Source organism: Amblyomma americanum, chromosome 1 (genome assembly GCF_052857255.1).
Source record: "Amblyomma americanum isolate KBUSLIRL-KWMA chromosome 1, ASM5285725v1, whole genome shotgun sequence".
Lineage (NCBI taxonomy): Eukaryota > Metazoa > Arthropoda > Arachnida > Ixodida > Ixodidae > Amblyomma > Amblyomma americanum.
This window is the reverse complement of record NC_135497.1, coordinates 528,765,643-528,793,142: the sequence shown is the minus strand read 5'-3', so window position 1 is coordinate 528,793,142 and position 27,500 is coordinate 528,765,643. Positions and strand designations below refer to the sequence as shown.

General features: G+C 45.1%; 1 protein-coding gene across 1 annotated transcript in view; it reads right to left on the bottom strand.

The window, feature by feature from the left end:
- Ogdh (oxoglutarate dehydrogenase Nc73EF) overlaps positions 1-27,500 on the bottom strand; it is a 147,757-nt gene that overhangs the window by 116,956 nt on the left and 3,301 nt on the right. Inside the window, exons 2-3 of the mRNA XM_077650983.1 lie at positions 24,934-25,152; positions 13,363-13,483 (exon numbers count right to left, since the gene is read on the bottom strand). Coding sequence (XP_077507109.1) covers positions 13,363-13,483; positions 24,934-25,152 — 340 coding nt within the window. The remainder of the gene's footprint in view (positions 1-13,362; positions 13,484-24,933; positions 25,153-27,500) is intronic.

Genomic DNA, 27,500 nt, shown 5'->3' with positions numbered 1-27,500 from the left:
GTAGCAGGATTTTTTATTGTTTAGTTACTACCGTAAAATTCCGGGCAAGCGCCCTCACCCCCACAAGTCAAATTATTGGCAAAGCAGCAGGGGGGCGCCAAAATTCAAGATAGCGCCAACATTTTCCCGCCAAAAAAAAAAAAAGAATGCAGCGCACATGGATTTAAAACGTCCTGCCATTCTTTCCCGTTCGAAGAGCACATCGTCCACGCATTCACTAGACACTGGTGCGCCGTTACTCAACTTTCTTCATGTTTTTCTTTGTGTTGTGTTGTGTTGGGTTTAATGGCACATAAGCAGCTAAGGCTATCATGCGCCAGGCTCAAGGTATATGAACATTTTTCTGTAGGTGGGAGGAAACATGGTTGTGTAGATGACTTAAATTGCTATTTCGTTCTGGTAGTAATAAGAGAAAGAAGAATTTTTAAAAATGGCTAAAAATAAACGCTTTCAAAAAGGTCAGATAACCTCAGTAGCCATCCTTGGCTGGGCAAGGATCCTGAGGCTCCCAACCATTCAAATAACCACCTCAGCCCTCTTCTCATGGAATGAGAAAATGGCTGAAATGCATCACATTTTAAAGCAACGCTGTAGATCAAAGTTTACAGTTCCTGAAGAACATCTGCTTCTTTTAAAAAGCTAAAAACGGAAGATATGTTCACAATGGCATTTTCGCCTAAAAGCAGCGCTGGGTGTAAAGGAATGTATTCATTATAAAACTTCATAAAGTGCTTATTTCTTAGTTTTTCGAGTTTTGCACACGAGAATAAAATATGGTTTATTGTTAGTTCGTCTCCACATCTTTCACAATGAGGTTTGTCTTGTTTCGTTAGTATGAAATTATGTGTAATGTGTGTATGTCCAATGCGGAGACGACATAAAATTACTTCAATAAATCGTTCCTGGTGCCTACAGGTCTTCCATTCACCCAGGACAGGTTTTACAAAGTGCAGCTTGTTGTTAACCTCGTTGTCCCAAGAGGCCTGCCATTTTTCTCTCAATTTATTCTGGACTGACTTGATGCAGTCCTTATGCGGTATGTTTACTGGTTTTATTTTTGCGTTAAGGGCAAGTGCGGCGCTTGCATCAGCCCTCTCATTTCCGCTGATGCCCACGTGACTGGGAACCCAGCAAAACTTTATTGTATGTCCTTGTGAATAAGCTCGTATTACATTATGTATTATGTTTCCTATTAAGGGTTCAGTTGCATTTCTGGGGTTTATTGCTGTAATTACGCTGAGAGAATCACTGTAGATAACACTGTTCTGTATGTTTTTCTTCAATATTTGTTCTACAGCTAGAGCAATGGCGTAGCATTCTGCTGTAAAGATTGAAGCGCACTGAGGCAGCCTGACTACTTTTTCCCATTTCCCTTGCACTATCGCGCTCCCTACATAGAGTGCTGTCTTAGAGCCATCTGTGTAGAAATCTGTGCAATTCTTGTATTTTTCACTTACTCCAAGAAACTCTTGCTGTATATATTCCAGTGGGGTATGTCTTTTTTGAATGTGTGTCAGTGCGAAATCGCATACACCAGGAAACAAGTACCAAGGTGGCAACCTATCGGGTCTGTGGGCAACATCAGGAAGTGCATCTAGTATGTTTATTTCTTGGCATATTTCTTCAAAGCGGAGGAGCAATGGTTTTACAGCTTGAGGTTTGTTGGTGAACAGTGTTCTGGATGGGCATTTTGTAACTATGGTGTAACAAAGATGTTTCGGTAGCGACCTTATTTTCAGTACGTATGCACAGGTAAGCATTGTTCTCCTGTTGGTGAGGGTCGGTTCATTTGCTTCTACGTGAAGGCTATTTATGGGTGATGTTCTGTAAGCACCCGTTGAAAGGCGCAACCCGAGGTTTTGTACTGGATCTAGCTTTTTAAGGTATGATGGCCTCGCAGACCCATACACTATGGATCCATAGTCTAACGAAGAGCGTACTAGAGAGCGATAGATGTGCAATAGGCACCTCCTATCGGATCCCCAACGCTTCCGTGAGAGTACTTTAAGTATATTCAGGGATTGGGTGGCTTTCTTTTTTAGGGTGTTTATATGTGGTAGAAACGTTAGCTTTTTGTCAAAAGTTAAGCCTAAAAATTTGTGTTCTTGTTTTACTGGAAGTGTGGTGTCGTTCAAGTGGAGGGTGGGATTAATCTGCAGTCCTCTCTGCAGCGAGAAAAGAACCGCAACAGTTTTCTGTGGAGAAAACCTAAATCCATTTCTGTCTGCCCAAAGTGCTAATTTGTTTATTGTGAGTTGTAGTTGTCTCTCACAAGTTGCCAGGCTAGAAGATGTGCACGCAATTTGAAGGTCATCAACGTAGACCGAGTACATAATGGACTGTGGAATTATACTGGTTAAAGAATTCATTTTTACTATGAATAATGTAGTACTTAAAATGCATCCCTGAGGAACGCCGTTTTCCTGAGTAAAATTATTTGAGAGGGTTGCGCCGAGACGAACTTGGAAAGAACGGTTGGATAAAAAGTCGCTCAAATATTTCAGCATCCTCCCGCGGATACCAAGCTCTGCCAGGTCGCGAAGAATCCCGAACCTCCAGGTCGTGTCATATGCCTTCTCCATATCGAAAAAAACTGAAAGGCAGTGTTGTCTGTGTATAAAGGCCTCTCGGATTGTGTTTTCCAGGCGGATTAAATGGTCGACTGTGGAACACGTTTTTTTAAAACCACATTGGTGGACATCAAGAAGCTCTCGGGATTCTAGAATAAACATTAATCTAATATTTATAACACTCTCAAAAGATTTGGCAAGACAGCTTGTAAGGGTTATAGGCCTGTAACTGTTAGGGGAGGTTGGTGGCTTTCCTGGTTTTAGAAATGGAACAATAATGGCTTTTTTCCAAGCAGCTGGTATTTTCCCTACGACCCATATTTTGTTAAAAAATTTTAACAGAACTTCTACAGATTGCTCAGATAGATGGGACAGCATTTCATAATGAATTTCGTCGGGGCCTGGTGCAGTTTGTTTACCTATAGACAGTACTCTCTGTATTTCTTGAAGTGTAATCAAATTATTGTAAGGCTCGTTTGTGCTGCCTGCCGTAGGAAGTCTTTGTTTTTCGGTTGTGTTTTTGTATTTTAAGAATGACTTTGTATAGTGGGAAGAACTAGAAACTATAAAAAAATGTTGCCCCAAAATGTCTGCTTGTTCTTTAATACTTGTCTGAACACCAGGATCCGTCAGCAGAGGAAGGGTGAATGGGGAATAGCTGCCATTTACTTTTCTGACCTGCTCCCACAGTTTTTTTGATGTTACCGAGCTGTTTATGGAAGACACATAATTTTGCCAAGACATTTTTTCCGCGTTCCGCCGTATATATCGGGCTTTAGCTTTTGCCTTTTTGAAAGTTATTAGATTTTCGTGAGTAGGATACCTACGAAATACACCCCAGGCCTTATTTTGTTGTTTTTTGGCTTCCCAACATTCTCGCGTCCACCATACCTTGTGGTTCTGGCGCACCACGCCTGTGGACTGGGGAATAGCTAGCCGTGCAGCATCGATGATACACTTTGTGAGAATTTCATTGATTTCATCTATGCTAAGTGCTTCTGAGTAAATGTCCTCTAATCTGGCCTTTTCTGTAAACAACGCCCAATCAGCTAGATGTAGCTTCCATCGCCGTGGTTTGGTCGGGATGACTGCAGGTGAGGATGATAGGCTTATAAAAACTGGTAGGTGATCACTCCCAAACGGGTTGTCTAAAACGTCCCACTTAAAATCACTAAAAACAGAAGGTGAACAAAAAGACAGGTCTAAACTGCTCATTTTCCCAGACGTTGGGGAACAGTATGTGGCCTTTTTCGTATTTAAAAGACATACATTATTCGTCAGGATAAAATCTTCGATCATTTGACCTCTAGCGTCACAGCGTTCGCTTCCCCACAGGGAGGAGTGAGCATTAAAATCCCCAAGTAACAGATATGGCTCCGGAAGTTCTCTGATCAGTTGCTGTAGATCATGGAGTGTTAACATAAAATGTGGAGGAATGTATACGGAACAGATTGTTAGTGTTTTGTAGCTTACGATACTGACTGCAACCGCCTCAAGTTTTGTTTTGAGTTTAATTTCTTGAGCAGGGACACCGCTTTGAACGACTATCGCGACGCCTCCCGATAGCCGATTTGCCTGCTCTCGATCGCGTCTAAAAGTTTTATAATGTTTCAGGATATGTACATGTTGTGGACCAAGATTGGTCTCCTGAAGACATAAAGCTGTGGGTAACATTGACCCTAAAATATGTGTTATGTCGCTGTAATTCCGCATAAGTCCTCTACAATTCCAATGGATTAAAAAAGCCATGTTTATGTTTTTGAGAGGAAATGAAAGGGGATTTACTTAAGTAGTGGGCCCGTTATTAGGGGCCTGTCTTTTTTCCGCTCAAGAGAGCTGTTCCGCCTCTGTAGTGGAGGCGGAGTGGCAGTTATATCCATCGCCTCACGCGAGGCGCTGGAGGACCGCGGGGAAGCCGCGGGTTTGTGGGTTTCAGTCCTCCCCCGGTAGGGGGAAGTCCTGCGGGATGCCGACGCATGGACCGGCGCTCCCTGCTTTGACACTGGCAGGGCAGCTTTCGCTGACCCTGCCTGGGGCGTGAATGGTCCTGCCATTGGCTCGATGGAAGTGGCCTCGGCAGCGACCGGGGTGCTGTGTGGTGCACCGCCCCTGCGCACCACATCAGCAAAGCTGGATTTTGCTGTGAAGGAGAACTGGTTGGTAACGGCAAATCGCCTTCTTGCTTCTCTAAATGAAATGTTTTCCTTGGTTTTTATAGTGATAATCTCTTTTTCCTTCTTCCAGGACGGACAGGCCCTGGAGTATGCAGCATGTTCTCCTTCGCAGTTTGCGCAGCGAAGGGCTGCGTCACATTCCTCAGAAATGTGATCCTTGGAAGCACATTTTGCGCACGTTTTGCGGCCGCGGCAGCTCTGTGAACCGTGGCCAAACCTTTGACAGTTGAAGCATCTTCGTGGGTTTGGAATATAGTGCTTGACGTTTACTTTTAAATATCCTACATCGATGGTTTCTGGTAATGTACTTGTATTGAACGTTAGGACCAAGTGTTTTGTCTCTATTTCTTTATTGTCTTTCCGGATTTTGATTCTGTACACATCTGTGACATTTTGGTCAGACAGGCCTTCCAGCAATTCTTTCTCGGTTAGGTGTATGAAGTCGTTTTCAGAGATGACTCCACGGACTGAGTTTAGGGATCGGTGCGCTGTTATGGAAACTGGGGTTTCTCCGATGGATGCAATGTTTGCGATTTTCGAGTTCTGGGTGTTGTCAAGGAGTTCTAACAATAAGTCTCCGCTGGCCATTTTAGACACCTTGTAGCCAGGGCCCAGGGTATCTGTTAGGCATTTAGACACAAGGAACGGAGAAATTATTCTTGCTTGTTTTTCATTACTTTCGCTGTGGATTACATAGAACTTGGTGAATGTCAATGTCGGTTTCTTTTTTGAAAAAAAGTCTGCTGCTTCGTTCCGCCCTCTCTTGAGAGAGCGATCGGGTTTTGAAAGGGGGGGAGCCATAAAAAATGAAGTTTTTCAGTCATGGTGCCAGCCACCCACCATGGAGTCCAACAAGGGGACGGGACAGGAACTTGAAAGCAAGTCCTGCCCACGCCAGCTGTACACCTCAACTATAACCAAATCCGACACAACTCAGGGTGGTTGGCCACACATGGTTAACCCTGGCCGCCTATGAGAAGTGAAAAAAACTAAGAAGTGAGTAGGAGATAGGAGAGTTGTGAGAAAGAAATAGGAAAGTGAAAGACAGAGTGGAGGATAGGAAAAGGCGACTGCCGATTTCCCCCGGTCGGGTCAGGCCGGAGGTGCCGTCTACGTGAAGCTGGGGCCAAAGTGGTGTGTTGCTTCCGCCGAGGGGCCTTAAAGGTCCAAACGCTCGGCATCGGCTCAACCACCAGGATCCCCTTTTCCCCGGACACGGCGATGCCACGCACGGCGAGGCGCGGGTGCTCGGGTCCGTGGTGATGCACAGTTCACCATCATCCCCTTGCGGAGATGTCCCTGCGGATGCTCGGGAACCCGCGGTGTCGCCACTCACCGTCGCGACGCCTGCAAACTGCAGGCGCCCCCCTGCGGGGTTCATGTTTTTCTTTCCCGTAGTTTTGTTGTAGCAACTTCTAGAAATTCTTGTCCCATTCCTGTATCCGTTTCCGGTCGAGCTTAAATTCTCGTGTCATTCGGTGCACGTTCCTTCCGTTTTCCCAATGCCATTGTATGACCTCAATTTTCTTCACCGCTTGTACGAATGCATTGGCTGCTTGACAACACCAAAACAAGGCGACAAATGGCACGTGGCAAACGAGCATGCGAATGGCTTGAAAAGCAGGATTGGATTGAATTGGATTCTTGGACTGGATAGGGCAGGCCAGTGTTGCCTGGGCACGGTGCGTGATAAGGGCACGGAGAGGGCGGGCGGGGCCGGGGGGGCGCTTTCCCGGAACGGCGCGGAAATGTGAAATAAACAGTGAAATTAGGGGGGCCCTTGCATGGGTGGGGGCGCTTGTTCGGAATTTTACAGTAGTATACATGTATCAAGGACACTGGAAGGCTACTGTGTTATGCATTTGCAGCCATGCTCAGCGCCCTTCACTAACGTGCTTCTCAGAACAGCCCAAGTTTCTGCAATCCAAAAAACCAAACGTATCTTTATTCACAACTTCCACCACCAGCAGAGCTTTAATTGCCAGCCAAGCTTGTTGCCTCTCTATTCTTAGCATTGGGTCAGAAGTGGTTCATCAAGGTGTGACCACGGACATAAAGCCATTGATCACACAAAGATTGAGGCTGGTAAGAACAGCAGTCTTATAGCGGCATCAATGCAAGTTGAAACTGAAAACTGAACACCACTTTTGAAAATGGACCCCTCACTAAGAAGGCCATTTTTCTTTTGCACGACAACCGTCAATTTAAACCAGGATGCAAGAAGACAACCACGAAATTTGAGAGCATTGCAAGTGGCATATTCAACCATTTGCCGAGACCTGACTCAAGATAATGTTTTAACTTTTCCATACATCATCAAAAAAAGGAACAAAAAAGAGATATTGTGCCTAGACCAGGCCTCCAGTTATAAGCAACGCTTAAGCAAAGAAGGATTTCCTGCGAGATGTTATTCAAAATTTCCACCCACTGCATGTGTCACTAGTGGCCTGCACACGTAGCTGCCAGCAATGCCAACAGCAAATAAATGAAAGAATCCAAACATTGCAAACGTGCTTAACCGCTAGCCACAAGGTTGAACATCTGCATCTGAAACGTTTGAAATGATGCCATCCCTACTTTGCAAACCTCGAATTTGTCAAGTTCTTTCTGCGCTTTCGGCTTTTTTAAGCAACTAAAATTGAAACAATGCCTGTTGAGTGCAGTGAGGTGCATGCTAAAGCGCTCTATCAAGAAAGACATATCCAAAATATTCTCCGAGTGCTAACTTGTCACAGCCTCTTAAATGTATCTCTCACATTATAATGTGAATAGTATCCACTTTAGCTCCTCTTTAGGGGTAAGCAGATGGAATTTTGCACTGTATTTGCAGGCAAGTGTTATTACATAATGAAATGAAACATCACACAGGACTTCTACCTAACACGAAACAGCATCATATTAAAAGGGGCAAGTGGACTGATGACCAACAATAAACAGAGTAACCATGAGAAGAAAAATCCCTGCAGTGACTTGGAAATTAACACGACTCAACAACAATGAATGAGCTGTTGATTAAATTTACGAAAAGCACAATAAAAATTCCCAAATCAATGCGGCAACTTCAACTAATAGCCACAACTGAAAAAGAAAAAAAAAAGCCTGACAGCAACATTACTGCCAAGAGGGCAAACCAAAGACCAAAGAAAAGGAGTGGATACACTAGAAAAGAGAAATGACAAGAATTTCAACGCAGACACCAGTTGGCCACATCCCCCTTACCAAGGTTGTGGTTGGTTAGAAGAATTTCCATCGGATCGACTTTGGTCACAGTGATGCCCAGGGGGTCAAGATTTGCGTGGAAGTGACCCCGAATCTGCAGATGCAGTGTGGGAGAAAAGCACAGCAAGGCGCAGCCAATAAAATAAGACACAGCTCCAGCTTCGCATGGGAAAGAATACTTCCTCACTTGTCCACCTGACCGCAGCTTGCCACATTGCACACCCGTGGCTGGCTAATGTATGCAGAGTGATCAAAGCACCACTGGGGAAAATATGTTGAGTCAAAACTGATTGGCCAAAACACAGCGAGAAAATGCGTAGTTAGCGGCACAAAGGGCTGAAGCGTGTTTCGCTGATTAGAGGCATTGATGAATGCCTGTTTAGTCTGACAAGAGTTGAATGGAGGCCCAAATCCAAAATGCACAAGACATGTCCGGTGGTGGAAAAGAAAAAGACAACAACCAAGGAAATAAAAAAAGAAGCCTGCAAAATCCAAAAGAACCAAAACAAAAATGTAAATGGAACAAAGATGAGAGAATGAGAAATGAATCACACCACAGAGACATGCGCATGCTCAGATCACAAGAAACTGCAACCGCCACAAGCAGAGGGAACGCAAGAGGAGTGCTTTCTGTGTTTATGCCAACCCTGGGCACCCTGCTAAAAACCTGGCAAGCAATTCACCGCCCCCCACCACTAGCAGAGTTCTCGTGCGAACTGCAGCCGGCCCTGTAGATAGCACACCATGCTGGGTGCCATGACCAATGAGTTAGGTCTAGGAGGAAGGGCTAACGCATGACAAGAAATAACAGAGCCACATGTAACGACTGTAGCCACAGCGCAGAAAGTAAGACTATGGCACCGTGCTGCCTTTGACCGAGCTAGCCTCCACATGTTGAGCACCAAATCACTGCAGCACCTTTACTACTGTTCTAGTCAAAAGGCAAGCCATTACTTACTGCAGTGCACTCAGCTACACAAAGGGCATCACATCACTGCTGCGCTGCACACCATGCCCATTTACCAGGGGGATTACCCATAATCCCCGATATGACTTTACCAAATTACAAATGCCCTAAAAGGAAGCTGTACCTTACTGCACATGGCAATTCATTCATCCTTGCTTTGCTCTGTCACAAAACATATATACTGCCCTGCACAAACAAAATGATACATGACACCTCACAACAGGTGAGAAAAAACAGAATTTGAAAAGCAATGAAAGCCTTTGACACCAGTGGGAAAAAAAAGACCAGAGGAATCCCTAAAGATATGAGTGTTCTTGGTAGTTGATAAGCACTGCAAGAAACATTGCAGGCAACAAGAAAAAAGACGTGAAGGGACATAAACTTGCATTGCAGAAGGCCCATTTTAAATTAATTTAACAGCAATGCCTTGTTCCAAGTAGAAACAGACTTAATGAACTTGCACACACAAAACAAGAACACACACCACTCATGTGATAAGTTGATGAAATCAAGGTAAGAGGTTACACTGCCAGAACAGCTTGCCTTCTGGCAGAGGTGGAAATGAATATAATGTGCCAACTGCTACTGAAGTTCAACACCGGCACAACTTGGCGAGCAGAAGCAAAATCCACCAAAGTATACAAGTAGATTTGGCTTTGGAATTCAGCTGCAGAAATTCTAATTATTATGGGAATAAACTTCTGTAAGAGAGGCTTGTGTCCTGTACTTCCCGGACTTATTCTTGCACATGACAACTTAGTACTACTGTACAAGTGATGCGACCTTATCAGCTCTTTACATGAACAAAAGGAAATATCAAAAAACATGCAATAATACTCCCGAACAGCAGGTCTGAGAAATTCTCGAGAGGCAGTGCTACAACTTAAGAAGTCTGTTTCATCACAGCCATCAGCAAGAACATATAGAAAATGCCTGACCTTCCACCTTCAAAGCGTGAAATTAGGCTGCACGCAAGTTTGACAGAGACGCTTAGTGAGTAGTACAACATGCCAGCAGATTGAATTCCACTCCCACTCAAGGCCTTTGCTAACTTGGATTTGATATGGATTCGGCCCATAATAATGCATTCAGATGCTGTCTCGGACTAAAGTGTGCTAGCAGTACACAAGGCCATAATAATGGACAAGCTCCTAAAAGGGCAGCGTGGCGTAGTTCAATCCCTTGATCGCTTAGCACACATATGCCTAGTGTCACAGCAGAGTGGAAGACATCATACAGAAGTTTGTGGAACATGGCAGAGAAGGCAAGCTTTTATGCCCCAGTAAAGGTGGACATGATAACAAGAGTGCTGGTAACAAGGTATGCTACACAGCTAAAGGCCCACTTGGCAGTGTCAATCTTCTACAGCAACGCCACCACTGATAAAGCCCCCCCAGCACGACTTGCTTCAGAGAGGCCACAAGTGGCAATGGTCTGCAGATACAGAAAAGGCACCCACCGAAAGCATGTTACCACTGACAGAAGACAGAGCCTTGGACTTCCCTACAACCGAAAAGCATTAAAGCTTCAGTGCGATGCTTCTGTATGTGAGATAAGAGTGGTTTTGGCTCCTGCTGAGAACGGCAAAGAGACGGCAATTATGTACATACATATCTTGCCCTCTGAAGAAGACTGCAAGCATGTCAGATGGCAGCATGACAGGACAGATTAATTTATTGTAGCGATAGCTACATTACGCTAGCATTTCGAGCCTTCAGCATGGCGGCGCCGTTGGTCACGTGGTTGGTCACATGGGTAGATCACATGGTGCAGCCGTTGGTCACGTGGCTTGGTCACGTGATACGGAGCAGCTGCTGCTGCCGGCGGCGCGCAACAGCTGTGCGCATGCGCCGTGTCAAGTGGAACAAGGATGAGGAAGGAATGCCGAGGGAAACGTAGCGGCGAAGGACTGACTTTGCAATTCGACTGAGCGAGTTCCCCTCGGCCAGCTGTAGCTATCGCGTCACTCCAGGTTTAACCAAAGCTAAACCACAGCCAATTTTTCTGAGCCCCTGCCCCTGGAAAGTCTTCTCACGCAAGTGCAACCAATGCTGCAGAAAACAGCCCTGCACATGCAACGATGGATGAAGGACCGAAAGTTGCCAACACTAAAGTACTATTGCGATTGCCACCTCTGAGTGAAGCTGACAGAAGCTATATGAAGTCCCTTTGAGCACCCCAAGAAGCGCCGCTGTTGGCCACCAGAAACAGTGTAATGCAAAAAACGGTCGAGCTCCATCAAAAGGTACTGTTTTTTGCATTGCATGGACAGCCAGAGAAAGTGTGAGATGACAAACTGGCACCATATGTTTGGCACAAAGATAAACTCTGCATAGACTACGGTTGCGTCACGTGGGGGAACCAGCTGATAGTTCCTCACACACTGCAATCTGACGTTTTGAAGGTTTTGCATGGAGGGCATCCTGGGACTACACGCATGAGAATGCTGTCAAGGAGCCATGTCCATTGATGTAAGTTAGAATAATGGGCCAAAGAAATGGTAAGCACGTGTCGCACCTGCCAACTGGCTCAGAATGCATTACATCACCTAGTACCACTGTTGTCATGAGGGTTTCCAACAAGCCAGAGGCAGAGGTTTATCTAGATTCTGCATACTACACAACAAGCTGGCTCTTGGTTCTTGCTGATGCACATAATGCCCACACAAGTCAAACACAGCATCAAAAACAGTGGGGAAGCCTGCACACAATGTTTGCTAGTTATGGCCTGCCTTAACAAGTTACGAGACAGAAAGTCCTCCAATTTGAGTGTGACAAAATCAGAAGTTTCCTCATAGCAAATGCTGTGCAGCACATCGGGACACACCCACCCTTCAACAGTATTGCCAAACAACTAATACAGACCAAGTGAAGTCCCATCAGTCAGTTTTATGCAGAATGCAAAGTGGTGGTGTAAACGGTGCAGCATAAAAATTGGACCAGTCCCTGTTCTCCTATCATAACGTACTGTCCTATGACTGGCAAGATGCCTGCTGAACTCTTATCGCCTTGGAAGCCATGCACAAGACTAACTGTTCTACATCTACACTCAGCCAAAAACACAAAAGAAAACATCAAACTGGCAAGCCCAACAAACAAAAAGATCATGAAGGAAGTTTCAAAAAGGTGACAATGCACAAATTCGAAACAATGGGTTGGGGGAACCCAGTTGTCTGGAAGGCATGGCTACAGAAGAAGCTAGCCTCTTGGCATACAGAGTCGAGGTTCAAGGCCAGGAAGGGGGAATGCGGCTGGCACTGTGATAAATTCATGTCCTCTCTTTTGCTCATGACCATCTGGATTTTAGACAAGTACCGTACAGCATAAACACCTTACACTACTCTGCCAACATAACAAGATATTAAAAGACCTGGAAGCCCAGATCACAGTGCGAGGCAGGCTGTATTTCAAGACGGCACGCTGTGAAGCTCCTATCATGACCCGGCCAAAAAATTCTGGAACCACTGAAACATTCTGACTCCAAAACAAAAATGAAAAGATGAAGAGATAACAGCAGCCAATTAAAAGACATGAGGACACCATAATGTCATGCCACTCGAGGGGGCGTTGAAGTGTTTCCTAGCAGACTTGCTACTGTGTTTGCTCAATCGTAATAGTCTCTTTGTTTTCTAGAAAAATGATAGGACTAGGTTATTCTTAAAATGTGCTTGAAAGCTATGGCTACTGTGACCCTGGTCTGTAATAGTTGCATGCTGTAATTACATGTCATAATAACAACCTGAAACTGAATGTTGTGTTCACAAGAAAAAGCCAGGGCTAACTTTTGCAATCAGCAGTACCACATTAAAGACAAAGCCCCACTGGCAGAAAAGAGTCATCACTGGCAGCATTGCTGCATGAGCACTGCAAAGGTACCACTCAGCCCATCACTGGCATCCTGAACAGTTACACCTTGCCATGCACATTTGCCGTTACCAACCATAGAATCCTAGAAGGGATAGGGTGATCATATTTTTGACTGAATTAAATTTTTTTTTCCTTGTCAGAAATTATTGAAATCTACCTGCTCAACTCAAACACTACATTTCTCCCAATACGACTCTGAATTCTTCATAGCCCAACCTGTCAAGCGTAATGGTTGAAGATGCTAGCAAGAAGCTCAAAGAAGAAAGGGCGAGGAAAAAAAAATTTGCAGAGGTTATGCCAGCAGCTGTGCATGCGTGCCCAAAGGTAAAAACTACGATCACGGTGGCCAGAGGGACAACAGTTTTTTCACGCAAACCCTCCCTCAGACAGTGTCTGCCATAAAAAGTAGAACTTAACTAGGATTGACGCCATAATACTTGACACAGTGAGTGTTCCTTACAGTTCGGCACTCATCGCAAGCGGGCCCGAGGCACACCGACACTGTACTAGCATTGCCAGTTGCCAAGATCACTGTCAGCAGCTGTGAGGGTAAGGCTTGTCCGTACCTAGCTTGTAATTTCGAAGCACCACCTCGGGCGAGTGCAGCTGCTCTCGATTTAGAGGTGAGTTTGAGCTGGCTGTGACGATGCCGAGAGGGTCGATTGAGGCGGCCAGGTGTCCTCTCACCTGAACACATGCACAACATGCACAAACACAGCTCACGTACACCTTCAGTCAATGGCAGGGTGTGCAGTGCGAAACCTGGAGTGAACAGGCCACCACAACACGTGGTGTTTCTCGACCAACTAGTGTGAACAGTAAAGACCACTCAGCAGGAATATACAGCTAGCTGCAGCACGAAAAGAAACACATAACTGCATTCCAACAATGTCTGCTGCCGAAGTGAGTGATATTTTTTTTTTCTATTGTTCCGAATAGCTTTCAGTGCTGAAGAACACCGGAGTTCCCTATCACACTTCAACTACCTGCACCCTTACACTTCACACGATCCACTCATTTGACCCCTGAATGCAAGCCTTTACATCAACACAGCTGATGCAAGTGTAAGCTGATTAAACTGAAGTAAAGCCTCTTAATGCCAATACTGTCAACCTCTGCTGTTAGCTGCCCTTTTGAGCAACCTCTCATTAACAGCTACACACCTATGTAATCCTCTAAAAAAACACAATTCTGTGCTGGCTGACACAGTTTTTCCACGAAAGTTCACTTACACCTCACCTAAATGTATTACTATCACTTCTTTACCCTAGCCAGGGAAAAAAAAAAAAGCATGGAAGTCATTTAGGCTAACATTGTTTCCTTATGAAGTTTTATGGTTTATGGGGTTTTAACGTCCCAAAGCGACTCAGGCTATGAGAGACGCCGTAGTAAAGGGCTCTGGAAATTTCGACCACCTGGGGTTCTTTAACGTGCACTGACATCGCACAGCACACGGGCCTCTAGAATTTCGCCTCCATCGAAATTCGACCACCGCGGCCGGGATCAAACCCGCGTCTTTCGGGCAGGCAGCCGAGCGCCATAACCACTCAGCCACAGCAGCGGCTTTTCCTTATGAAGTCTTCGACTGGTCGCTTTAGAGTGAAAAAGAGACCTCGCATTCGGCTCGTCAATACCAGGTTTTTTTTTTTATTCAGGTGGTGCCTTTCAAGCATCAGCCTTCAGCATAGAGCACTCTCATGCATCCCAGAAAAGAAATTAGAGCAACCCGGTTGTGGAGTTCGCTGACCTTTCCGCGAACTCGTTGATATTGTGTCCGCAGGGAAGGCCGCTCCAGTGGGGTCGGAAGTCCCCAACAAAGGGGCCCGTCCCGTCCCTGCCTCCCCTTTGTGCGGCAGACGACCTCGTTTACGCCGCGCCGTCACGGGGATGACCCGCCGGGAAAAACGCTAACCAAGTACAGCTGTCAACATGTGGTTGTTAAGGGGCTGACGAGGTTTCGGGGGTGCACGAGATACGGCTGAGTATTAGCCGAGTGACCGGAAACCCACTATTCCCGTAACGACTGTGTTCGTCTCGTGCGGTGTATTCAGTAAACACTTTAGGGATCGTTTTGTCGCGTGTGCGAAAGAAAGTGGTAACGGCTGGGTCGTGGGTGCCGTGGGAGAGGGTGGTCGCGTTTGTGCTGTTTGTCTATTTGATTGCAACCTCTCCTTTCCCAAATGTTTAATCAGCACTCTTTCCCCAATCTGTGATTAGTTGGCGGAAATACTTATTTTCCTTTCCCTGACCACTGATTGGCGAGCTGGGTCGTTTGTTATCTTATTGGTTGCTGTCCTCGCTAAGGGCGGAGACAGAGGGTTTAAAACCAAGCGCTCTGGGTTGAGCGGGGGCTGAATTCGTCTGATCCACGATTTAGTCATGTAAATAGTTTTCTCCTTGCTTTGTTTCTTCTCGTTTTTTTACCTATGTTGTAAATAAATAGTTAACCTTCTCCTTTCCTTGAGTAATGTGAATGTTTGCGAGTAGAACCACCGGGTCATCAAGAAACCCCGATTTAATCATCAAGTAGTTTCCTCTCATCGCCACCGGAAGGGGAAACTCAACTGGCGCAGTCGACACAGGATCTCAACTGGCGCAGTCGACACAGGATCGCAACTCCGGTACTCTGGGCCCCGTGGGTCGTCATCATCATCATCAGCCTGACTACATCCACTGCAGGGCAAAGGCCTCTTCCATGTATCTACAACTAACCCTGTCCTTTGCCAGCTGCGCCCACCATATGCCCCCAAGCTTCTTAATCTCATCCGCCCACATAACTTTCTGCCGCCCCCTGCTATGCTTGCCTTCTCTTGGAATTTACTCAGTTACCCTTAAGGACCAGCGGTAATCTTGCCTTCGCATTACATGTCCTGCCAAAACCCATTTCTTCCTCTTGATTTCGGCTAGGATTTCATTGACCCGCGTTTGTTCCCTCACCCACTCTGCCCGCTTCCAGTGTCTTAACGTTACACCAATCATTTTTCTTTCCATAGCTCGCTGCGTTGTCCTTAGCATGAACTGAACCCTTTTCGTTAGCCTCTACGTTTCTGCTCCATAGATGAGTACTGGTAACATAGAGGTGTTGTATACTTTTCTCTTGAGGGATATTGGCAACCTGCTATTCGTGATCTGAGAGAACCTGCCATATGCACTCCACCCCATTCTTATCCTTCTAGTTATTTCCCTATCATGATCCAGATCAGCGGTCACTACAAGCCCTAAGTAGACATATTCCTTTATCACTTCCACCACCTCGTTGCCAATTGTGAACTGCTGTTCCCTTGCTAGACTGTTGAACATTACTTTGATTTTCTGCATGTTAAATTTTAGACCCACCATTGTGTTCTGTCTGTCTAACTCATTGATCATGCTTTGCAGTTCATCTCCTGAGTGACTCAGCAAGGCAGTTCCATCTGGGGATCAAACATTACTTAGGAATTCATTAACTCTAATCCCCAACTGTTCTCAATTTAGGTCTCGGAATATCTCCTGTAAATCGGCGGTGATAGCATTGGAGAGATCGTGTCTCCCTGCCTGACGCCCTTCCTTAAAGGAATTTTATTGCTGACTTTAAAGAGGACTATGGTAGCTGTACAGTTCCTGTATATATCTTCCAGTACTTTGACATAAGGCTCATCTACATTCTAATTCCGCAATGCCTGTATGACTGCTGACGTTTCCACTGAGTCAAATGCTTTCTCATAATCAATGAAGGCTATATATAGAGGTTGGTTATATTCTGCACATTTCTCTATCACCTGATTGACAGTGTGAATATGATCTATCGTGGAATATCCTTTAAGAAAGCCTGCCTGATCATTTGGTTGTTAGAAGTCTAAGGTTGCCTTGACTCTGTTAGTGATTACCTTAGTGAATAGCTTGTATGTAAAGGACAGTAAGCTGATCGGATTATAACCGTTCCAGTCCTTGGAGTCTCCCTTCTTATGAATTAAGATTATATTTGTGTTCTTCCAAGCTTCTGGTACGGTCGAGGTCACGAGGCATTGCGTATACAGGTTCGCTAGTTTTTCTTGCACAATCTCCGCTCCGTCGTTCAACAGATCTGCTGTTACCTGATCCGCACAGCTGCTTTTCCCCTTGTTCTAAGGCTTTCTTTACTTCCTCTTTCGTTACTGACAGGATGACGCATTGCTGTTCGCTACTGTCTCTATCATTAACGTTCTGATTACACAGGCTACTTACTGTATAGATTTATGTCGAACTCTTCGCGCTACTTTAACTATCTTATCCATATTGCTAATGACATTGCCCTCCTTGTCTCTTAACGCATGCATCTGGTTCTTGCCTATACCTAGCTTCCTCTTCACCGCTTTTAGGCTACCTCCGTTCTTTAGAGCATGCTCGATTCTCTCCACATTAAACTTCCTAACGTCGTCTAACTCAGTATCTCTGCTAGTTCTGTTTTGTCTCTTGGGCTAGATGCGCTCATGCTTTGGCGTTTCTTAACCAGATCTTTCGTCTCCTGAGATAGCTTGCTGGTATCCTGTCGAACCAACCTACCACCTACTTCTACGGCGGACTCCGTAATGATAGCAGTGAGATTATCATTCATTGTTTGAACATTAAGACCTTCTTCCTCAGTTAAAGCCGAATACCTGTTCTGCAGTGAAATCCTGAATTCCTCCACTTTCCCTCTTACTGCTAACTCGTTAATGGGCTTCCGCTTCACTAGTCTCTTCCGTTCCCTCTTCAAATCTAGGCTACTTAGAGACCTTACCATTCTGTGATCGCTACACCGCACCTTTCTGAGGACGTCCACATCCTGAACGACACCACGTTGAGCGTATAGCACGAAGTCTATTTCATTTTCAGTCTAACCACTGGGGCTCTTCCAGGTCCACTTCCTGTTCTCTTGTTTGCGGAAGAACGTATTCATGATTAGTAATTTATTTCTATCTGCGAATTCAACCAATAGCTCTCCCCTGCTATTCCTAGAACCTATCCCATAGTCGCCTACCGCATGGTCACCAGCCAGCTTCTTGCCCACCTTCGCATTGAAGCCATCCATCAGTACACTGTACAGTGATTTTACTTTCTTCATTGCCAATTCCCCTTCTTCATAGAAGATTTGAATGGTCTGGTCATCAAGGCTGGTGTAGGCGAGTAGGCCTGCACCACCTTCAGCTTGTACCTCCTATTGAAATTAAATGCGATAGCTGCCACCCTCTCGTTAATACTATAGAACTCCTCTATGTTGCCAGCTACATTGTGTTTAATGAGGAATCCCGCACCTAGTTTTCGTCTGTCCGCTAATGCACGATAGCACAGTATGTGCCCGTCCTTTAGGACTGTATATGCCTCACCTGTCCTAACTCCACCTTGCCCTTTGACATCCCATTTAATGCCCGTTAGTTCCCCGAGCAGCACTGCTAGGCTAGCCTCACTGGATAAGGGTCTAGCGTTAAACGTTGCCAGGTTCAGATTCCAATGACGGCCTGTCTGGAGCCAATGATTCTCAGCATCCTCCGCTGTGTCACAGGTCTGACCGCCACCTTGGTCAATTGCTCTGCAGCCGGTGGGGACTGAGGGCTGAGGTTTAGTTGGTTTGTTCATGGAAGGTTGTGGCCTAATACTACACCAGGGTAGCAAATCCTGTTCTGGTGAGGGAGTGCATTGTCGGTTCTGGTCACCGAGATTAGGTCGCACCCCAGGCCTGGATATGCAAATCCATCGACACACGGAGCTTTTTTTCCTAAGCCTGGCCGAGATGCAGCAAAGTTCATCAACGTGGTAATGTCGATGACTGCACCAGAGGAATTTTCAAATATGAAAAAGCCTTAGCAAGATACATCTTTGCGACTCCATTTTTGTGCTGTGAAAATGTAGCCAAGTATTCATTAGTGCACACAGCACGAAAACTATGTGCGTGAATGGCGAAAGTGCAATGTTTTTGTGATTTACAGTAGCAGCGTAAGCAAGTGAACTTGTTGGGTGATGGCCACACTGACCAATCTCGAAAGTCATATTGCAGAGCCCTTCAAACACCCCTTTGTCAGAGAGTGCTTTGAAAATTGCATATGGATGTGCATTGACAAAAAGGTGTGACAACATGCACCGAATGTTGCTACCAGTTGTTGCTACCAGGCTTTTTAGGTGCTGCTTCTGTCACATGATCACTCTGAGAGTGCCTTCCGTATTCACCTGGCAGGTGCCTTTTATGAGTTCGCTCTCACTCTACATGCTTTGGGTTAGAGAATCAAAGTAACCAGTCGAAGACAGCCTTACCCTGCATTCATGTTTCTTTCTGCACAGAAAAGTCATGTAGCCTTCCGTATTCACCTGGCAGATGCCTCCTATCAGTTCGCTCTCACTCTACATGCTTTGGGTTAGAGAATCAAAGTAACCAGTCGAAGACAGCCTTACCCTGCATTCATGTTGCTTTCTGCACAGAAAAGTCATGTAGCCTTCCGTATTCACCTGGCAGGTGCCTCCTATGAGTTCGCTCTCACTCTACATGCTTTGGGTTAAAAAATCAAAGTAACCAGTCGAAGACCGCCTTACCCTGCATTCATGTTGCTTTCTGTACAGAAAAGTCATGTAGCATATGACCAAGAGGCTTGTCTTAAAGTTCTGGCAGTTTAGCTAAGTGTTTAAACGAGACATATTTCAATGAACTATGTACAATAGGTTAGGTCCATACACACACGCACACAAACACAAATAAGAACAGGATAAATTCATTGTGAACAAAAGCAACAGATAAGAAATGAATTCGCCACATAGGCCAGAGTAGCTAAAAACAAAGAACGGGGTAGCAGGGAGAAACGTGTGCATAAAAGGCAAATAAAACTAATCACCACCGGGTCACAGTGCAACTCAAGCCCACCATTCAGAAATTTCACAGTTAACACAGTTAACAAACCAACTATGTTAACTGCAAAAGCTTTGTCACACTCTAGGTCACGTCCGCAGGCACTGTAATACACTGTCATGAACGACAGCAGAAGTTGCCACGAGCATGTCTAATATTCAACACAACGTTGAATAGGGTTTCCATTAGCATAAATACCCTGAAATTGCATCACTTCAAAAAATACCAAGGGCTGAGTACAAGTGTTCTGCAGAAGGGGTCTGGAGCTCAGCCTTGGGTTGCCAACGCTTCCCCAGTTGCGGCACTGGATAGAAACAGGTATATTAAAAAATTCTGCAATTATACTGCCAGCAAATTAAGTGCTATTTTATAGAGATAATAGCATTAAATGAATACCTATAATGAGCTGCCAGCACAACTCTTCACTGCGACAAGGCAGAAATTTGCCACACACAAAATTAATAAAAAAAACTAGCACTTCTTGGCATCAACAATTACCAAGCTTAAAATTCACAAAACCACATGGCTGCAAAGAGAGTGCAGTCACTTGTATGCTCAGGGAACCCCACCTGTGCCAACTTGGCCATGTAATAGGAACTATGCATCAATAAGACAAAACTACCTAAAAAATGAGATGTCTCGAACAAGTGCCGCTGAAGACCCTTTGCCTTTTGAATGCCTTATCCAAGTGAGGTGACACGCGAACGCCCCTATGAAAATAAACCACTGGGGAATTCTTACGTCTCTCCAGTTTTCTTGCAAACTTTTCATGAGCTATTTAAGAGGCTGTAGCCATTGAAACTTGTTAATTTAAAATTAATGACTAGGTAAATTTGAGGTAAAAGACCTATTACTAGTACTAGGCAGCCACCAGAAATGCTACTTCATTTTTATTCTAGCCATAAGCTTCAGTTTATTTAACAACTTTGCTCAAGAAAAGTGGGAAACATTGTATACATATTGTATACATATACATATTTCAACTATTACAGCAGAATATTGATGATATGATTACTTGGTAAGAATTCGCAAAATTCCCTGGCCAGACAGCACTGTGTAAAATGTGCAGTATTTGGGGTGTTCCAAACACTCTCCTGCACTCTCAAGTGCTAAGCTTGGCCTGCACACTTCTGAAGTTGCAGCTGCCCATCACGCGGTCCGTAGTACAAGCAGTGAGCAATGGCATGCAGCTGTAAATGAATTCTGTCAGTCGCAAACCGATCTGCATGAATGCATTTCCCGTGCTCCTGTAGGCTGATTTTGTTCGTTTTGTATGGTACGAATTTTGGATGATGCGAAGATGTTTCACTACCCCATGAGGTTCACATCAAGATTCTACTGCATCAGATATCGGACTCAAAGTTAGTTAGGTGACCACGCCATGTGTTGGAATGCTCATACAGGATAGGATATATATATCACGTACGTATGGAGTCTGCTGCAAAAGCCAAATTTCCTGTGACTGAAGGTCTGTGTGAGGTCAAGCACAAGCCTTGGTCACACCAGTAAAAACTGCATTTAAAAAGATCCCACCAGACTTTGAAGTCATTAAGTGCCACGCTGGACATCACCAACTGGCCATGCTAAAAAGTTTGTGGCAAACAATATGCGCCACTTTGGTCCCAAGTTTTTGGGCCACATCATTTGCTTTTCAGTCATGTAGAGGAGGGCACATGATGCCCCTGTGTGTAGAGTAAGAAAACCCTGGTCCTTATGACCCATTAAAACAATTTGGTCCACTGTAAGGGTGCCACTACAGCACCGAAAAGCAAACCATGAGGCCCAAGGACTTTTGATCAAGGCTCTACAGACTAATACCCCTGTTACACGGGCGTTTCAAAGACCCTCAAACCGATAGCCTATCGACTCAAAGGCGATCGAGCGCTGCTACACGGGCAGTTTCAATGGCCATCCAGTCAGTAGTCTATCGAGTCAACGGAGCAGCGCGGAACTCCATCGAGATTTCGAGGGCATTCGAGCGCTGCCCAAGGTTGCTAGCGTTGCTTCGAGCGGCGCCAAGCGCACTTTCGTACACGACGCATTCACGGTACAAAAGCATGAACAAACATTATTCGCCTAAACTTTAATGCAGGCAGTCGTACAATAATTTTAAAATTGTATCAAACTGGCTTTAAGCGCATTAAACGCATTAATTTCGCGTTGCGGTCTTTGCGTTGCTTGCGTACTTAGCGTTGACAACATGGCGGCATCCTGCCCGCCCGCTTCACAGCGATAATAGCTTCGTCGCTAATCCTTCAGAGCAATATTGTGTTCTAAGCTGTTGTATTCGCCTTCGATTCGCCCATTCTTACCCTCGCATAAGGTTTCAAGAGACAAATAGCTCTTGTTTTTCAGATATCATGGCGGTTTCCCAGGTCTTAAACCTGACCCAGCAGCGCTCCGACGCAGTTGGACTGGCTTGGTTTTTGCTCGTCTTGTATTTGAGTGGCTACAGCAGTGTCTGCATCTGTCCGTCGCGTACGTGCAATTATAAGGGTTTTAAATGACATGCGTGCATGCGTGTATTTCAGCATTTGGTATACATTTATCAAATATTTTTGTTATTTTTGCAAAATCCAAAGTAGCGATTGTGGCACCACACAAGCTTGGCGTGAAACACGAGAACCATTTCAATGACCACTGAGATTTGCCGTGTAGCAGCAACACAACTCCTTCGAGTTCGATGGCGATTGAGAATTTCGAAGACACTCGACTCGATGGTTATTGAAACTCGCTGTGTGACAGGGGTATAAGTCTACTGCCAGGTATAGATGCTCTATAAGGCTTGGGCTTGCATGAGGCCAACTGCAGGCCTCTTGCCCCACAACACGGTGTTACCGCTAGTATCACTGCCGAGCAAAGTCACTCTTACTCGACTGCACTAACAGAAAATATAGCAACAAAACTGACTTTTCAAGCAGTCCATTTAGCTGGCAACTGATATCTTGACCTCACAGAGGGCTGCGGAAAAGGATCAGAACAATTAATTACATAGCACATTAAAGCCAATGAGGCCAAGAGGAGTGGTCATGCTCTATGGATCAAGCAGTGCATAAAACTGATTATGCACTGCTTTGCCATCTGTTCTATTTTGTGCCACGATGTAAGCTATATTTAGTTCCGGAGTTATTTATCACAGTACAAAAGCATGAAGGTCTGCTGTCTCTTGCATCAGCTTTGATTCTATGGCTACATCATGGCCAATTAGAGCTAGGACCCTTGGAATCAGCTGTGTTGCCTAATCATGCAGGTACTTGGAACAACCTATAGGACGACTCAGCAAAGGCCCTCTGTGAGACAAAGATTTAGATGCTGCAACCTAACACTGCTAGGTAAATTTTATACACCAACTTCGAATGCTGCATTTACATGACAAACAGAAAGAATGAAAATTCATCAGATGTTGTGTATTCTAATCTAAGCCTCATATCTGGCAATGCAGGAGGGCCACCAAACTGCAGCAAGTACTAAATTAGACAAGGTGCTAGAACAGGTGCACAGAATCTAACCACTAACCCAGGTGAAATGTGTGCTGCCTACAATGATCCCAAAAAGAAAGTTCCACACACTCACTCCTCAGATTTTCATACAAGGGTGTAATACAGTCCTCATCCTGTTTGCTCTTCGTCCTCGTCTTTAGCGCTGTCTATTCATTGTGTCACCGTACCAACTAGCCCAGATGTCTCTTCTGTTGGTGTAATTTTACAGCGACAACTGCCAGGCAAGTGCCACAGTTTATTGCACTACACTCCCCTTGCAAATGACTAGACAACATGACATCGCCCAAAACACATAAAAAAAACTGCCAAACAGCATTCCTTCAATCTCTTGAGACATTTGCCTCGGCGCTCGAAAATGACACTTTATATAGTTGCCCAGTGCACTGCTTGTTTTGCCTTTCCTCTAATACTACTGCACTGACATGTTGACCCATTTTTCTTCTAACCTGCTTTCCTTTAGTTCAGTGCGACTTCCACTTTGCTGCTGCTGTTGCCCTACTTGTTCTCTTGTGCAAATGCTGGCAATTTTGCACACTTCTCTGCACCCCTGCCAGACACCAGCCCTCCTCGCAGAATGAAACTTGGTGGCACGATGCTTCTGCGCTGAACAGACAGGGAGCAGCATCTCAACCCCATTTATCATTGGCAGTGAAATGTGAAAGAAATGTCAGGAATGCGGAGCTCAGCTATTATGACTTATCAACTGCTTCAGCACGGATAGCCACACTTGCTGTGTTTCTGAAATCAACCTCTAGTGCGTAAAATATATCTAGCACTGCAGCTGAATTAATTACATTATCAAATCTTCTATGCTTTGCTCGATCATGCTACTAGTGCTGGGATGCTACAACCTGAGCTTTGCACAGTAAGTTTTACCCTGTTCGGCGTTAATGGTCCATGCCAGGTTTAGCTGACAGATAATAGCTTAATGCTGAATGGCAAAAATCAGCCAGTATTTTTTCCTCCGGGGAGCGCAACGAAAAATCACAACAGTTCTAGGCATTCACCAGAATCAACTACAGGATACCATCACTGAGTAGACATTTGGGTACACCAGAATAAAATGAATTTCTAATAGTCCTCCCAAAGAATGCCAAGTTACACAGTATACAGCAGTGAGGGGGAAGAAGCTCATGACAGTGTACACCATCTGCCTGCCCTTTTGAGCTCCTCCCACCTGACTCCACCCATAGGAGCTGCTGCACAAGCAATGCTACAGCCCAGCAGGGCCAAAAGAACATGCACACACACCTGCCGTGAAGTGGGAAACAAGACGAGGAAAGCCTCTCCTGGTAGAGATTTCTAGTGAGTCCACTTTAATTATGAGATGAGGAAGCATACCACCTCACCAAGACAAATACGCAGTTCTCAAGCGGTGCTTGAAGCTTCCCTTCAGTCTACCTGTCTCAACCATGCAACATTGTACCCTATGGAGAGTTTCAAGAGTTGCTTTCGCAAAGTGCAATGAGCATGCTTGTTTTGCAGTGCTCTTTTTATCTGCGAAAAGAAATTGGGCCGCAGAACTGTCCAGTAACAGCACACCTTTGTTATGATTCATCCCGACATCTGCACTCCTTCAGATGGTGATGCAGACTGCTACTCGCAACAGAAAGAAGTGCATTGCACACCAGGCATGCCTCAAAATGCATTGTGCAATGGTACCAGTAACCCATAAAGAAATTCGGAACTTGGAAATCTCATGACAAGACGAAAATGCTTTGGCCAGCGCGTGGACAGTCCAAAAAATGGGGTGTCCACACGCCTGGCCAGCACATTCCCCTTTGTACGAGAGGATGCTGCATCACCTGGTAGGAACGGATGATCGCTTGCACAGAAAGATGGTCGTCAATGTCTCGCGGTGCGGCCTGAGTGCTGGGTAATTTGGACGGTGCCGGTGCCGGAGCTGCCACGGCAGCACGAGGCATGGCCACAGCCGACACGGCTGGAGCCAGGGCAGGCGGAGAGCTGTAGGCTTCGCCAGGTCCCAGCCCAGATGAAGCAGCCCGGAAGAAGGCATCCCATGACTGCGTCCACAAAGAAAAGTGGGAACAATCAACTTCAGCATCGACACCTGAGCTCACGCAATTCTTCTCAACACACTGCAGGGTGAAGGAAAAAGGAGGCTAACACAGTTCCTTACTGGTGCTCCTTACCATTAAAGTTCTTTACCTTTCATAAAGTCTATTCTCCATTTAACAGAATGCTTCAGGGAGAATTATGAACTACTCGGCATTAAGAAATGAGTCTCCAAGCCAAAAACACAAACACAAGCAAGCCAATATGACAAGTGATTAGTTCCAAATTCAATTGAGAAGAGAAGAAGACATTTTCCATGCACAGCACGATTCACGCAGCGAAGCACAAAAGACAGGACTGCTTCAATGAGAACCTGCACTGAACAGAATTCTGTTGCCGCTTGTGAGATAAGAAAGCCTTTGGATGCTTTAAATCACAACTGGCAAAAATGTTTGCACACACACATACTGCCACATAGCACACGGTGACGCCACTACAAACAACACTATAAAGACCCTGGCACAACTGCTATTCACCATGGAAAACAAACCGCTGGCCAAACCTACTGCAAAGTGCATTTAGATTTTGCTAAATGTCTTCTCGGAGTTGGTTCCCTTGTCTCTGTCATGGTGCTGTCACTTTCAGGATGCCACCTTTACCTACACCAACACCAAAAAAACACCTGCTTCGCTTCAATGCACTTTGGCAGCCTACTTATCATGTATGTCTCCTAAGCAAAGATGTAGGTCTCATATGCGAATGATGTCCTATGCTAAGCTATTTCAGAATTAACACCAATGGTGCAAACAATAATCTTAGGACAAAACACCTCTGTGTTATTTCGAACTTGCACTGACAATAAATGCATACTCAGCAGTCACACAGTTGAGGCTAGATGAACTCAACAACAAACTTCAAAACCCAGCATGAGCACACTTGTGTATGAAGCAAGTTGATCCAAAAAACTAGGCTCACTTTTTTTCTACACTCAAAAATTGAAACACCTTCAAGTCCAGTGCACCAAAAATTTTTGCAAACAAGCAAATAGGGCCGAGATACTATAACAACCCATTTCCGATTCAAATCTATTTTTGTTTCTTCCACACTTAGTCACTGCTGCAAGAGATGCCACACCCACCGTTTGCACCTCCTTGCTGGTTCAAGTCCAGCAACAGTGGGGACACTGCGTTGCTTCAGCCACTGAGAAATAGCAGGGAAGTAAATATACAATGGAACTGGAATAGAGCTGTTACAATATCGTCCTGTTATAATCAAATTAATCTATGTACCGCATGTCAAAAAATTTCCCAAGCCAATGCACTTGAATACCGAGAAAATGGCTCCGTTTATTATTCTCCACAAGCTCATGGGCGCCAGTCCAATACCTCCCAAACATCTTTACAACCCAAGAAACACTACACCATGCACCAACAATGATCAGTGCTAGTGATTTTGTAACCAAGGGAGGAGAAAAATTGCAAGGCAGCTTCACAAAAAAAAAAAGTCCACAGGGCACAAAAGGAGAGAAGAAACTCGGGAGACCAGCACTGCATTCAAAACTAAATCTATACAGAACTACTGATGTGGGAACTGCTGAAGCAGCCCACACAGCAAAAGTCAGACGGCCCTCACATCAACTGGAAATCGATTCTAAGGACTCAGAAACGACACTGCAACCTGGATATTCGATGCCACAACTTACGACACAACAAAAAAAGCAACAGATGAGAACACGTCAATCATTTCATACAGTCATTATAAAGGAAGATAACTAAGCCAGGCGGAAAACCAAAAAAACAAGCCACAAATAAAATAAAAAAAACAACACAAAAGATCTAGTATGCTGATCACACTTTAAATCTACCTGGAGGTACTCATGAGGTGAAACGGGCAGAGAATGAAACTTTTCCCCACTTAAAATGACTGTTCTTGACTGCACTGCCCATTTGCCACAGCAATGAGGTGAAAAGACAGGGTGCACAATGTGACTGTCTGTGATAAGACTATGAGGCAGTCAGAGGGTTGTAATGCATGACAAGCTACTCCTGGGGATGGTAGCAAAAACAAAAAAAAACAAGAAAGCAGCTTTCCTGAACTGCTGTTCCAAGATAATTAAGATGCCACACACCACAGTACTATTGCAGTCATCTTTCTGGCTGCGAATGAGACAAGTGAAACCTGCCTAGCAGCTCACAAGGAAGGCTATACAGGCTGTCAAAAACTTGCCAAAAGCTTTGTCCCTTGCGCGTGGTGCCATAATTTCACCTTTCGTTGGCTTGTGGCCAACTTTAAATTGCACAAACAAGCTACTACCTCCATGTGTGCTGGCATAAGCACTGCCATGCACCACAGTGCT